Genomic DNA, 14,726 nt, shown 5'->3' on the forward strand with positions numbered 1-14,726 from the left:
ATTATATACATAAATATTTAAACCCTAATGCAAACGTGGATATTGGGAAAACTATGGTCACTCGTCATTTTTCATTCCGTGAAGGTTTTCCCGTTTTTTTTTTTTTCTCACAAAATCCCGTTTTAATATCCAGGGATTTCAAACGGTTTGCCGTCATCCATTAATTACCGAAATTTTCTTTCTTCCGTTCCGGTTTCTTTTCCGTTTTTTATTTTTTAATAAACCCGGAAGTGCAGCGAAGTTTTAAGTCGCGAGATTACCCTTGACACGAATTAAATTTACTTTTCGACCCGGAGTTTTGTGTTTTTTCTTTTTTTTTTTTAAGGGATACAAGCAGGTTTATTAGTTTTATTCAGGGAACCCTGTATACAGTTCCCTAAGTCATATGCAGTAAATATGCTTGGAAAGCTCTTTTTAATAATATATGAGATGCATTTGATATATGCCTGTCATGACCAAGTTTTATTCAGCTAATACAATTTTATTCTAGGCATTCATTGTCAAAAAATCAAAAACTTGGTGAAAACCCAACATTCTAACTCCGCTTTCCCAAAACAAGTCCCACAGGACGCTAGCGTTGAAAATTCGGTCTGGACGGGGCTTTATAGATGGCCGCTTCTTTTTGGGAGTTTTCGCACGACTTTGGGACTCGTCGGATAAAAGTGCCTAAAACTTTGATTCTATTCGGAGTTGAGAAATGATGTTTACCTTTTTATAATCTAGAAGTATGAGGCTACAACTTGATTGTTTACAGATTTTCATGTGTTTGTTTGTTAAAGACTAGGACGCCTTCAAAGTCAAACAAATTTTTTCAATGGGAATTCGCTGCAGGTCGTAACGCTTCTTTGAATGTTATGAAACTTCACGGATCGATTAGAGTTTACGTGAGACAGTGCGGTATAGTTTTTGGTTACCCTCAGCATAAGGGAAGTATTTTTTTTTAACGTCCAAAATTTCAGACATGCGTGATATTCTAGCCCCTCTGACGGTTTAACAGTTGTTTTTCGGAAATAATGACTTACAGAAGATATGTTTGCCTTATCGAGAACTACAGTTTTTATTAAGGACTTTTTTTGAAAAAATGTTTTTTGTGGGAAAAAATCAAAAAAACCCAAAAATATTAATTTTTTTTAGTTTTTTTTGTGTAAAATTTTTATGGGGCAAAATTTAAAAAAATTTCATTTGAATTAATTAAACCTGCACTCTTTCCGAATAAAACAAAGTATTAAGTTTAACGCTATCATTTATACAGGGTGAGCAGTGCTCAGTCAAAAATACCCTTTTTCACACTTTTATTTTTCCAGCCCAAATAACTTTTTAGTGGCGCCACTTAGAGCCAAATGGCTTATGGGCGGTTTGTAGCGTCTAACAAGGAGAATGTTTTGCAGTTTCAACCGTACTTCTAAGTAAAACCGTTTTTGAGTTATGAATTTTTTTTAATTTTTTGACTTTGGAAATTAATTGTGCGCACCCTGTATGTCATAGAAAAACCGAAACCAATCGAGCAGATGCGCCATTCATTTTACTATAACATACGAAAATTTCATTTTTTCGCTATTTTTAAAAGTACCCTAAAAGCAATTTTTTTTCAAAAAAGTCCCAAGCACGAAAAATCGCTTAAAATCTACCTATACAAGAGCTACTATCGAAGCGACCCATGGCCGGCGTCTCCATGGCAACGAAAACGGCGAAAAAAGACCCTTTTTATAATCGAAATTTAACTACAAAAACCGATTGGAATCGGTCCAGAATTGATGTTAAACTGTTCCTAAGGCTTTATACTATTTTTCCATGTACAAATCATAAGGTAAAAACTTTTTTTTATACCCGAAATCATCGTCTGAAAATGGTCGATTTTGACGTCTACGCGCGGTTTTAATGCCTACTTTTGCGGTGGTTTTGACAACATGGCGTCAACGTGGATGAATCGGCTCGGACTTGCTTCCTAATTTGATTGATAAAATGCTTAAAATAGCTCAGAACTTCCTGAAATTGATACGGAATTATTCAAGAGACTCTGGAGAATCCGAATATGTGCATATCTTTTACCAAATCGGGTTCTTTTAGCCGCGATAATTCGGCAACGTTTTGACGTTTTAGCATTTTCCCTGTATTATTATAATATTCATGCGACACAGTGGTCTATACAAGGCATTTTGCTAGACAAAAATTACAACACAGTGGGTCCTAATGATAAAAAAAAAATCTAATCGGGATTTAATGGGTATTATTATTTTATGTGGTAATTTTTTTTTTTTAACTTTTTTGGTTATATAGCCCGATTTGATTGAAGTTTGGTATTTGGGGTTCATTTAGGAAATAATTATTTATTAATAACAAAGTTTTGAAATATTGAGCTTTATAGTCACTTGACAATCAAAACTTTTTTCCTGTGGGTCCGATTTTATTCAAATTTGATATTTGGAGTTCATTGAGGAAATAATTATTGATTTTTAGCAATAATTTTAGCAATTTTTGAAGTATTGGCTTTTAAAGTCACGTTACAATAAAACTTTATTCCTATGGGTCTGATTTCAGTAAATCTTGGTAATTGATGTTTATTATTAGGTTACATATTAAATATTAAAGCATACTTAAATTCGAGCGGAGCTCTTATCACCTGGTTCTGTGAAGCATGATAACCCAACAACTGGTCCTCTTTTTCCTTGACATATAAAAGTTGACTGACCAGACTTAAGTACACCTGATAATTTTTGTTTTTTTTTTAAGAATTCCTTTATGGCTCTTTACAGACATGACCTAAAGGTTTCAAACTGGTCCCCACGGACCAAAAGTATAGGAGCCAAGCGACTATACTTGTTTAATGTAATAATGCTTCAATGGTACTTTTTCCAACTAATCCAATGGTAAAAGTAGATTTTTATTCCCGGCAACCAGTTGAAAAAAAAATACAAATTTTAGGTGACATAAGATCCAAAACTGGTACCAGATATTATGTAATAAGACTAGTTTTGCCTACAAAGGCAACATTGGTATCATCTTGTGACTCTAGCATCTCAAGAAGTTTGTGACAGTTGTGCAGTCCATATTTAGAGAGTGTCTTATAACCTCGATATGTCAAAGTGAAAGGGAAGCTATACAAATAATAATAAACAATAAATATTGATATCAATTTTTTGAGTTGAGAAGCATTAAGTTTCTTAGTATTACTTTTAATTTATTTAATATTAATGTATATGAGACAGTTAAGACGTGTAAAAAAATATGAGTGAGGTTATGTTTACGCCAGTAACTTTTTTGTTTATTGTATTTCCTCTTGGGCAAATGTCTGCCCTTTATAAACGTTTTTAGGGCGAAATTAATTTGTATTTTGTTACGATCTAAATCTGATCTTAAAAATGTATGAGATCGGATTTAGACTCAAAACGTTTCGAAAATTTAGACAAATGAATGTTTTAATGGTTTAGGTCAGTCTTCAAAACGAATGCAATACCGATGAAAGGTATAGCTAATATTTAGACTTTGACAGCTGTTAGACATGACGTCATTCGAACGCAACCATATGATGACGTAATGCTTACGATATCGTAAGGCAACCAATTATCATATATAACATCAACTGTCAAACTTGGCTGTCATTTGAATTTAAAACAAACTCAGTATAACTGGAGGCTGAGTGAAGTGGAGCACAGAGTTGAAAATGTGTTTTAATTAAAAACATAAAATAAAATTTCATAAAACTAAAACTCGAAAGCAATTATTATTAAACCGAAACAAAAACTCGTGGAAATTAAATTTTCCCGAAAAAAAAAAGCGCCTGGCAAACTTTTGTTTTACTTGTGGACCCTACGCGCGCTATAGGGCTGAAGACAAACGAAAACCCCCAAAACGTAATTAAAACTATACCTTTGCGCTCTGGATGTATAATATTAAGTTGAGTGCACCCGGAAGTTCTTTTATTATGAAAGTTTCCTGCTTGGGAAAACTTACCTTATTGAAATCAATATACACACCCCACAAAAATTATCGCATCACTTATTATTTCTTAAATATTTTGCATGTTTTTTAAAATTTTATTGATATTGATAATTAAATCACCAAATAATACGACTTTTGCAACATTTATTTTAAATCAGTTCAATCTACAGAGGACAAACATTTTGATTTACCAAGACATACAAAAATCAAAAAAATTGTACAAAACATGTATACAAAAAAAATGAACTTTATTTAAGCCAATGAATTTCTACTAGCGTGTGTTACCGCCCCTGGCTCTAATTACAGCTTCCATTCGTCTTCGAAGGCTTCTAAACAGGTTCTGGAGGTATTCTTGCGGCAAAAAGTCAAAAAGAACATTTCGAAGATCATCTAGTGTTCTTATTGGTGCTGGATGTTGCTGGATTTGCCCTCCTAGATGGTCCCAGACATGTTCTATCGGATTAAAGTCCAGGCCAATTTAGGGTGGGTATCTCGACTTCTTTTAAGTATTGCCGAACAACTCTAGCAGCGCGTGGACGAGTATTATCATGCATTAGCACAGAATTATCACCGATATATGGCATATATGAGGTTCTAGGATATCATTTATGTACCTGTCAGCATTTAGTCTTCCATCATTCACTGGTACTAGCTCCGTGCGACCCTCAAAAGAAATTCCTCCCCAAACCATGAGTGAGCCACCTCCAAAGCTTTCAGTTTGACAAAAATTAACCTGATCCACGTCGCTTATGTACTGGTACACGCCTATCTGATGAATATAGACAAAATCTTGATTCATCCGTGAATAAAATATTGAACCAATCTTGAATATTCCAATTTGCGTGTTCTCTAGCAAATTGCAATCTTGCTACTCGATGTTCTCTGGTAAGACGTGGACCTCTAGCTCGTAAACCTGCTTCTCTCAGCCTATTTCGAACTGTCTGTAGGCTTATTCGGACATTACGAGCAGCCAACAGATCTGTTTGCAGTCTTTTAGAGGTGGTATGCCTAATTCTTAAAGCCGTTAACCTTAAGTAACGATCATATACTGCCGAAGTTACCCTTCTGGGTCCAGGTCGTCTGGATAGTTGTCCTGTTTCTTGGTAGCGATTAACAACTCTGGATATGGTGCTTTGTTGAACTCTTATTATCCGAGCGACGTATCTTTGACTGCGGCCATCTTCTATGAGCGCAATGATTCTAGCGGCTTCTTCATTAGTCACATGTCTTATTAAACGTTCAGGCACATCCATTATTAACAATAAATTTAAATTTTCACTTTAGAATAACACTATTTGCTTAGAACGTTTTCGATCTCAATGCATTCGCCAAAACAGGAATAATCTACGCGAGCATTTTTGTTTCAAAAAAATGTGTAAGAAATTCCGATCATTTTTTGTCCATAATAAGAAACCAGGAATATCTTTTAAGTTGATACATATACAGATTGTCCCAAAAAATATTATATAAGCGATAATTTTTGTGGGGTGTGTAATAGCAAACATCACTTTTATTATACCATTGGGGGTCCTTCTTAAGTAAACTTACCTTATGGAAACTAAGATCATGGCGAAGATCAGGTATTTCCCTAACAGGGGAACGACCAAGGAGGTTGGCGGGATGATTTCCACTACTAGCAGGAAGAACACGTGGAGACTAATCAGGATTGAGATCGACAGTGTCACCTGAAAAAAAGGAAAATCCTTGAATTTAAGTTTTTTTTTATATAAATCCTTTAAGTTTGGACTGTTTATGGGCAATTTTTTTCTAACTAGTTAAGTGGTAAAATTAGATTATTATCCCCTGCAGCCAGTTTTGCAAAAAATCAAACTCAATCTACTATCCAAAAGCTTGGAATAAATAATAAAAGATAATTAATGATAACAACCCAATATAATTTAAAGATAATACAGAAGAGTATAAAGAATCAAAATGTAGTGGAAGCCACAATTAAATAGTGTAATGTGACAAATTGTGCCTTAGTTTTAATGTAAATCATGCTCTATTATGATCATCAATAGATACAAATTGGAACAAATGTACTAATAATGTCAGTATTAGGTATTGAATTTAAAAAAAAAAGTAATTGTTAAGAATTATGTTGGGTTATTGTCTCGTGAAGTGTCAATGGCTGGACATAAGTGTTTGTGTTCTATCTTATATCATTCACCCCAATTATCTTGATGAAATCAGTACTTTTACTGGTAGGTACTAATATTGTTTTTGTGTGCTGTTTTAGTGGCTCAGTTTAATTTGGTTAACTTTGATCCTTGAATTCATGGATCTCAGGTGGGTTTAAAGGTCAAAAGTGGTTAAAAAGTGCATTTTTGCGGTTTCTACCGCATCTCATGGTCCAGGCACATCTTAAATTATGTTGAAATTCCACCTTTCTTAAGTGGTTGAACCTTCTAGAGTCGTAACGAATCATTTTATAGCGATCGTCAATGATTTATTGATCTCAGACAGGTTTAAAGGTCAAAAAGTCGTTAAAAAGTGCATTTTTGCGATTTCTACAGCATCTCATGGTCGAAACACGTCTTGAATCTACTTGAAATTTTACTTTTCTTAAGTAGTTGAACCCACTAGAGACGTGAAGCCTAATTTTATAGGGATCGTCAAGGATTCATGCTCCCACATGGTTTAAAGGTCAAAAAGTGGTTAAAAAGTGCATTTTTTTGGATTCTACCACATCTCATGGTCCAAGCACACCTTGAATCATCTTAAAATTTCACTTTTCTTAAGTGGTTGAACCTACTAGAGACGTAACGAATCATTTTATAGCGATCGTCAAGGATTCATGGATCTCAGATGGGTTTAAAGGCCAAAAAGTGGGTAAAAAGGCATTTTTTCAGTTTCTACCGCATCTCATGGTCTAGGCACGCCTTGAATCATCTTGAAATTCCACTTTTCTTAAGTAGTTGAACCTACTAGAGACGTGAAGCATCATTTCATTGCGATCCTCAAGGGTTCATGGGTCTCAGATGGGTTTAAAGGTCAAAAGTGCATTTTTTCGGTTTCTACCGCATTTCATGGTCCAAGCACACCTTGAATCATATTAAAATTCCACTTTTCTTAAGTGGTCGAACCCACTAGAGACGTGAAGTATCATTTCATAGAGATCGTCAAAGATTCATGGATCTCAGATGGGTTTAAAGTCAAAAAGTGCATTTTTTTGGATTCTACCGCATCCCATGATTTAGGCACGCCTTGAATCATCTTGAAATTTCACTTTTCTTAAGTAATTGAACCTACTAGAGACGTAAAGTATTATTTCATAGGGATCTTCAAGGATTCATGGATCTCAGATGGGTTTAAAGGTCAAAAAGTCGTTAAAAAGTTCATTTTTCGGTTTCTATCGCATCTCGTGGTCCAAGCATACCTTGAATGATATTAAAATTTCACTTTTCTTAAGTAGTTAAACCCACTAGAAACGTGAAGTATCATTTCATAGGGATCGGCAAGAATTCATGGGTCTCAGATGTGAAAGTGAGTAAAAAGTGCACTTTTTCGAATTCTACCGCATTTTATGGTCCAAGCACACCTTGAATCATCTTAAAATTTTAGTGTTCTTAAGTAAATGAACCCACTAGAGACGTGAAGTCTAATTTTATAGAGATCGTCAAGGATTCATGCTCCCACGTGGGTTTAAAGGTCAAAAAGTGGTTAAAAAGTGCATTTTTTCGGTTTCTATCGCATCTCACAGTCTAGGTACGCCATAAATCATCTTGAAATTTTACTTTTCTTAAGTGATCGAATCCACTAGAGACGTGCAGTATCATTTCATAGAGATCGTCCAGGTTTCATGGATCTCAGATGGGTTTAAAGGTCAAAAGTGGTTAAAAAGTACACTTTTTCGATTTCTACCTCATTTCATGGTCGAAGCACACCTCGAATCATCTTAAAATTTTACTGTTATTAAGTAATTAAACCCAGTAGAGACGTAAAGCATCATTTTATAAGGATCGTTAAGGATTCATGGATCTCAGATGGGTTTAAAGGTCAAAAAGTGGGTAAAAAGTGCACTTTTTTGGTTTCTACCGCATCTCATAGTCTAGGTACGCCTTGAATCATCTTGAAATTTTACTTTTCTTAAGTGGTTGAACCTACTAGAGACGTAAAGCATCATTTCATAGGGATCGTCAAGGGTTCATGGGTCTCAGATGGGTTTAAAGGCCAAAAGTAAGTAAAAAGTTCATTTCTTCGGTTTCTACCGCATCTCATGGTTCAGGCACACCTTTAATCATCTTGAAATTTCACTTTTCTTAAGTAATTGAACCTACTAGAGACGTAAAGTATTATTTGATAGGGATCTTCAAGGATTCATGTATCTCAGATGGGCTTAAAGGTCAAAAAGTCGTTAAAAAGTGCATTTTTTCGGTTTCTACCGTATCTACTGGTCCAAGCACACCTTGAATTATCTTAAAATTTTACTTTTCTTAAGTGGTTGAACATACTAGAGACGTAACGAATTATTTTATAGCGATCATCAATGATTCATTGATCGCAAATAGGTTTAAACGTCAAAAAGTCGCTAAAAAGTGCATTTTTCGGTTTCTACCGTATCTCATGGTCCAAGCACACCTTGAATCATCTTGAAATTCCACTTTTCTTAAGTAGTTGAACCTACTAGAGACGTGAAGCATCATTTCATTGCGACCCTCAAGGGTTCATGGGTCTCAGATGGGTTTAAAGGTCAAAAGTGCATTTTTTCGGTTTCTACCGCATTTCATGGTCCAAGCACACCTTGAATCATATTAAAATTCCACTTTTCTTAAGTGGTCGAACCCACTAGAGACGTGAAGTATCATTTCATAGAGATCGTCAAAGATTCATGGATCTCAGATGGGTTTAAAGTCAAAAAATGCATTTTTTTGGATTCTACCGCAGCCCATGGTCTAGGCACGCCTTGAATCATCTTGAAATTTCACTTTTCTTAAGTAATTGAACCTACTAGAGATGTGAAGCATTATTTCATAAAGATCGTCAAGGATTCATGGGTGTCAGATGGGTTTAAAGGCCAAAAAGTGGTTAAAAAGTGCATTTTTTCGGTTTCTACCGTATCTCATGGTCCAAGCACACCTTGAATCATCTTGAAATTTTACTTTTCTTAAGTAGTTAAACCAACTAGAGACGTGAAGCATTATTTCATAAAGATCGTCAAGGATTCATGGGTGTCAGATGGGTTTAAAGGTCAAAAAGTGGGTAAAAAGGCATTTTTTTTAGTTTCTACCGCATCTCATGGTCTAGGCACGCCTTGAATCATCTTGAAATTCCACTTTTCTTAAGTGGTCGAACCCACTAGAGACGTGAAGTATCATTTTATAACGATCGTCAAGGATTCATGGGTCTCAGATGGGTTTAAAGATCAAATAGTTGTTAAAAATTGCACTTTTTCGGATTGTATCGCATCTCATAGTCTAGGTACGCCTTGAATCATCTTGGAACTTTACTTTTCTTAAATGGTCGAACCCACTAGAGACGTGAATTATCATTTCATAGAGATCGTCAAAGATTCATGGATCTCAGATGGGTTTAAAGTCAAAAAGTCGTTAAAAAGTGTATTTTCTCGTTTTCTACCGCATTTCATAGTAGAAGCACACCTTAAATCATCTGAAAATTTCACTGTTCTTTAGTGATCGAACCTACTAGAGGCGTGAAGCATAATTTTATAGCGATCGTCAAAGATTCATGGATCTCAGATGGGTTTAGAGGTCTAAAAGTGGGTAAAAAGGGCATTCTCTCGGTTTCTACGGCACCTCATGGTCCAGGCACGCCTTCAATCATCCTAAAATTTCACTTTCCGTAAATAATTAAACCCACTAGAGATGTGAAGCATCATTTCATCGCGATCGTCAAGGATGCATGGGTCTCAGGGGGGTTTAAAGGTCTAAAAGTGGGTAAAAAGTGCACTTTTTCGGATTCTACCGCATCTCATAGTCTAGGTACGCCTTGAATCATCTTGAAATTTTACTGCTCTTAAGTAGTGAAACCAACTAGAGACGGGAAGTATCATTTTATACATGATGCTCTTCTTCATCTACTTTTTTCTAACTAGTCTAATGCTAAAACCTGATTTCTATTTCAAGCACTTAATTTTGCAACAAAATTTTAGCAAAAATTAAACTAATACCATCGACAAAATATTCATTTTTAGCAATATTTTTCCAGCTAATCCTTCATCAGTCAATTCTCCAAAACACCCTCTTTGACCAACATAATCGGGACCAATCATACTCCCTTGAAAAAATCCATTTAGACCAAAGAAAAAAACACAAAAGTAGTACAGAAGTTTACCCCATTTCTTTACCCCCCGATGGCTCCCCATTATTTTAGCTTCGGCCCCATTGAAACGGAAACTGTCAGTGGCAAAAACCACCCAGAAAGGGCTTTTGTTGCGTAATGGCCCCCATTCCCTTTTTAATGGTTCCATTAGCAAATGTTTTCGGGATTTCGTTTCTGTTTGAAAAGTCACAAAACGGTTTGGGATTAATATTCAGGACCCCTAAGAAAATCTTCTTTTCCCAATATAACTCAATGAAAATCCTATATAAGCATGAATAAATATAACGTTTATAAGACCCCTAGGCTAGGGAATAAACAAAATCACGTCGTAAAAACGTCTCAGGCGTGACCCTAATAAAACTGTTAGAGAGAGAGAGAGAGAGAAAAAAAGTTTTTTTTTTATCTCCACATTTAAGTCCAGCGGGTGTGACGAAAGACACATTAAGGCCTAATTAAAGTCGAGTCTTAAATGGGGTATAAAGCACCGTGCAACTTTCCCTATTTACCGTTAACTAAATTGAGGTGCCCCGGGTTGCAACAACAAAGAACCAACGGCAACGTTGGATCTGAATCGCACGTAATTCGTATATAAATATGTATGCATAGGTTCAATAAATATTCAACGGAAAGTTTATAAACAGGGAGACTGTAATGGCGTTAATAGTTATTCCCCCGGGACTTCCAACCCATCTCCGGCCGATGAAAGACCCTCTATAAATAATAGATTTTGCTGATTACACGGCCTGAATGCCTCCTCTCGCTTCTATCCGCGGCATAATGGCCGAAGGTCGATTTCTGTCCTCGCTTTCGCTTGAGAGTAGGGTGATGACAATAACGTAGGGAATTTTGAATTTAGGGAAAAAATTGAGGAGGGTAGAACACGGGTTTATACTCTTAAAACAATGGTAAAGATAGAAAAAGTCTTTGAAATTTTAGGCATGTTGGCAACGTTGCAATAAAGTCGTTGATATTATTAAAACTTTAAAAGTGTTGGCAACGTCGCATTAGGTTTTTTACGGTAAATGACTTGACTCTTTCGTCAAGTGAGTTTTTGTCAAAAGTCGACGTTGCCAACCATTTCTAAATAAATGCGCAACTTTAATGTGTGTCAATCGATTAAAAGTTTTATTGTGTGGAACGATTTTTGCGACGTTGTCAAGTGTTGCTTTTTTTTTTAGTACTTCATATTGCCTCGGTCTTTTATTAATTCAAATTATAGGCAAATTATAGACATTTTAGATGAAGTTCACATACAAATATAAGGTGCGTTGGCAACGTTGCCAAAAATCAAAATAATCCCATCGACATGGTACTCTTTTTCAGCTACTTTTTTCCAACTAATCCAATGGTGAAATTGGATTTTTATTCCAGGCAGCCGATTTTTCAAAAATTCAAAATTTTGATAAAAATCAAAATAAACCCATCGACATGGTATTCTTTTTTAGCTGCTTTTTTCCAACTAATCCAATGGTGAAATCGGATTTTTATTCCAGGCAGCCGATTTTCCAAAAATTCAAACTTTTGGTAAAACTCAAAATAATCCCATTGACATGGTGCTCTTTTTCAGCTTATTTCTTCCAACTAATCCAATGGAGAAATCGCATTTTTATTCCAGAGAGCCAATTTTTCAAAAATTCAAAATTTTGGAAAAAATCTAAATAAACCCGTCGACATGGTACTCTTTTTCAGCTACTTTTTTCCAAATAATTCAATGGTAAAATTGGATTTTGATTTCAGGCAGCCGATTTTCCAAAAATTCAAAATTTTGGTAAAACTCAAAATAATCCCTTTGACATGGTACTCTTTTTCAGCTGATTTTTTCCAACTAATCCAATGGTGAAATTGGATTTTTATTTCAGGCAGCCGATTTTCCAAAAATTCAAAATTTTGGTAAAAATCAAAATAATCCCATCGACATGGTACTTTTTTTCAGCTAGTTTTTTCCAGCTAATCTAATGGTGAAATTGGATTTTTATTCCAGGCAGCCGATTTTTGAAAAATTGAAAATTTTGGTAAAAATCAAAATAATCCCATCGACATGGTACTTTTTTTCAGCTAGTTTTTTCCAACTAATCCAATGGTGAAATTGGATTTTTATTCCAGGCAGCCGATTTTCCAAAAATTCAAACTTTTGGTAAAACTCAAAATAATCCCATTGACATGGTACTCTTTTTCAGCTGATTTTTTCCAACTAATCCAATGGTAAAATTGGATTTTTATTCCAGGCAGCCGAATTTCCAAAAATTCAAAATTTTGGTAAAAATCAAAATAATCCCATCGACATGGTACTTTTTTTCAGCTAGTTTTTTCCAACTAATCCAATGGTGAAATTGGATTTTTATTCCAGGCAGCCGATTTTTGAAAAATTGAAAATTTTGGTAAAAATCAAAATAATCCCATCGACATGGTACTTTTCTTCAGCTAGTTTTTTCCAACTAATCCAATGGTGAAATTGGATTTTTATTCCAGGCAGCCGATTTTTCAAAAATTCAAACTTTTGGTAAAACTCAAAATAATCCCATTGACATGGTACTCTTTTTCAGCTGATTTTTTCCAACTAATTTAATGGTAAAATTGGATTTTTATTCCAGGCAGCCGATTTTCTAAAAATTCAAAATTTTGGTAAAAATTAAAAAAATCCCATCGACATGGTACTTTTTTTCAGCTAGTTTTTTCCAACTAATACAATGGTGAAATTGGATTTTTATTCCAGGCAGCCGATTTTCCAAAAATTCAAAATTTTGGTAAAAATCAAAATAATCCCATCGACATGGTACTCTTTTTCAGTTACTTTTTTCCAACTAATCCAATGGTGAAATTGGAATTTCATTTTAAGCAGCCAATTTTCCAAAAATTGAAAATTTTGGTAAAAATCAAAATGAACCCATCGACATGGTACTCTTTTTCAGTTACTTTTTTCCAACTAATCCAATGGTGAAATTGGAATTTCATTTTAAGCAGCCAATTTTCCAAAAATTGAAAATTTTGGTAAAAATCAAAATAATCCCATCGACATGGTACTCTTTTCCAGCTGCTTTTTTCCAACTAATCCAATAGTGAATTTGGATTTTTATTCCAGGAAGCCAATTTTCCAAAAATTCAAAATTTTCATAAAAATCAGAATCGACATGGTACTCATTTTAAACCCTCATTTTTTCCAACTGACATTATTCAATCATAGACAGCTTAGATAAAAATTCAGCAAAATCTTGGACATTTTGAGTATATTGGCAACGTCGCCTTTAATTTTTTTAGCATGTTAATTAAATTTAATTTCAAAAAAATAATAACGACTTTTAAGCACAAAAATATTCCTAAAAGCAGCAAATAATACAACACGTCATTAAACCTTTAATAATTTTAGGCACGTTGGCAACGTCACTTAATTTCTAAAATTTTCTCAAATTATTTTGTCACGCCACTGGTTACCAAACAACATTGGACGTCATACTTGTCAAATAAAATGCAACGTTGCCAAACGATATTTAAGAAGATGCTCCTCATGTTGTTTTTTCCATAAAATCTTTTAATAAAAAAAGAAAATCAATTTAGAGTTTGAGCGCGTTGGCAACATCGCAAAAACTTACTAAATATGACGCGTTATCAGGACGTTTTCAATGGTGCGACGTTGCCAACAGTTATAATCAGTAAGGCGTAATAAGGTAGATAAATGTCACGCTCTGTCTCTGTCACTCTCACGTTAATTCCCCACAAAATAGCGATAATATTAATAAACCAGACACGCGGGAGTTAAAGTCTTTCCGGACGGTGGGTGATAGATCGGTGAAACTTCTCCGTAACTGGCCGTCAAGTTTCAAATTATCGTTACAACACCGGATAACGGAAGGAACAATGGAAATCGGGAAGGGAGGGAAACCGTGTCTAGCGTATGTCGAATTCGGTAAAACGGATTTGGGATCGTTTCAGTTTCACGGATAATATGTAGTTTGAATCGTTTCATGTTTAAATAAATGATATACAAGTCTAGTGGAAAGTCAATCAGTCAAGCGAGCCTTGAGCCGTATGATCTGTCATAAGGGCGTGACGTCACTGAGTATATTATCTCTTTTTTTATAGTGTATATTATTATGCTCTGTTTCTCTTTATATCAGGTCGGCCATGATGACAAAACATCATAGACAGTTCAATCCCCGGTGTTTACAGTGCGAGGCTAATCACGTGAGCCTTGAGCCGTTTGATTTGTCCTAAGGGCGTGACGTCACTGTGAATGATGGCGCGCGATTCGAAATTATTATCTCAATTTTTTTTGTTTAATTTTGTCCAAAAATCCTCCCTTTATCTGCCCTAATCCGACGTTACCGTTAAAGAGGGTCGTTAATGTCAAATGTGATGTAATTTACAACCCTGAGGCACGCTTTAAAAAAAAAGACACCCTTAAATTACGCATAAAATATTGCGGGCAATGAAGGGATATTATAACATAAGTAAGAGGGAGATAAAAAGCTTCGTTCATTGCAATGCATAATTTAAAGGGACGCGATGCA

At 35.0% G+C, this 14,726-nt stretch overlaps 1 protein-coding gene across 6 annotated transcripts in view; it reads right to left on the reverse strand.

Annotated features, from left to right (window-relative positions):
• The window catches only part of LOC126740912 (acetylcholine receptor subunit alpha-like), a 141,706-nt gene that overhangs the window by 39,003 nt on the left and 87,977 nt on the right, over nt 1-14,726 (reverse strand). For all 6 annotated transcript variants that reach the window (XM_050447100.1, XM_050447101.1, XM_050447099.1 and 3 more), the window contains one exon: nt 5,488-5,624. In XM_050447100.1, the coding sequence (XP_050303057.1) occupies nt 5,488-5,624 (137 nt within the window). The remainder of the gene's footprint in view (nt 1-5,487; nt 5,625-14,726) is intronic.

This window comes from Anthonomus grandis, chromosome 10 (assembly GCF_022605725.1).
Source record: "Anthonomus grandis grandis chromosome 10, icAntGran1.3, whole genome shotgun sequence".
NCBI classification, from domain to species: domain Eukaryota; kingdom Metazoa; phylum Arthropoda; class Insecta; order Coleoptera; family Curculionidae; genus Anthonomus; species Anthonomus grandis.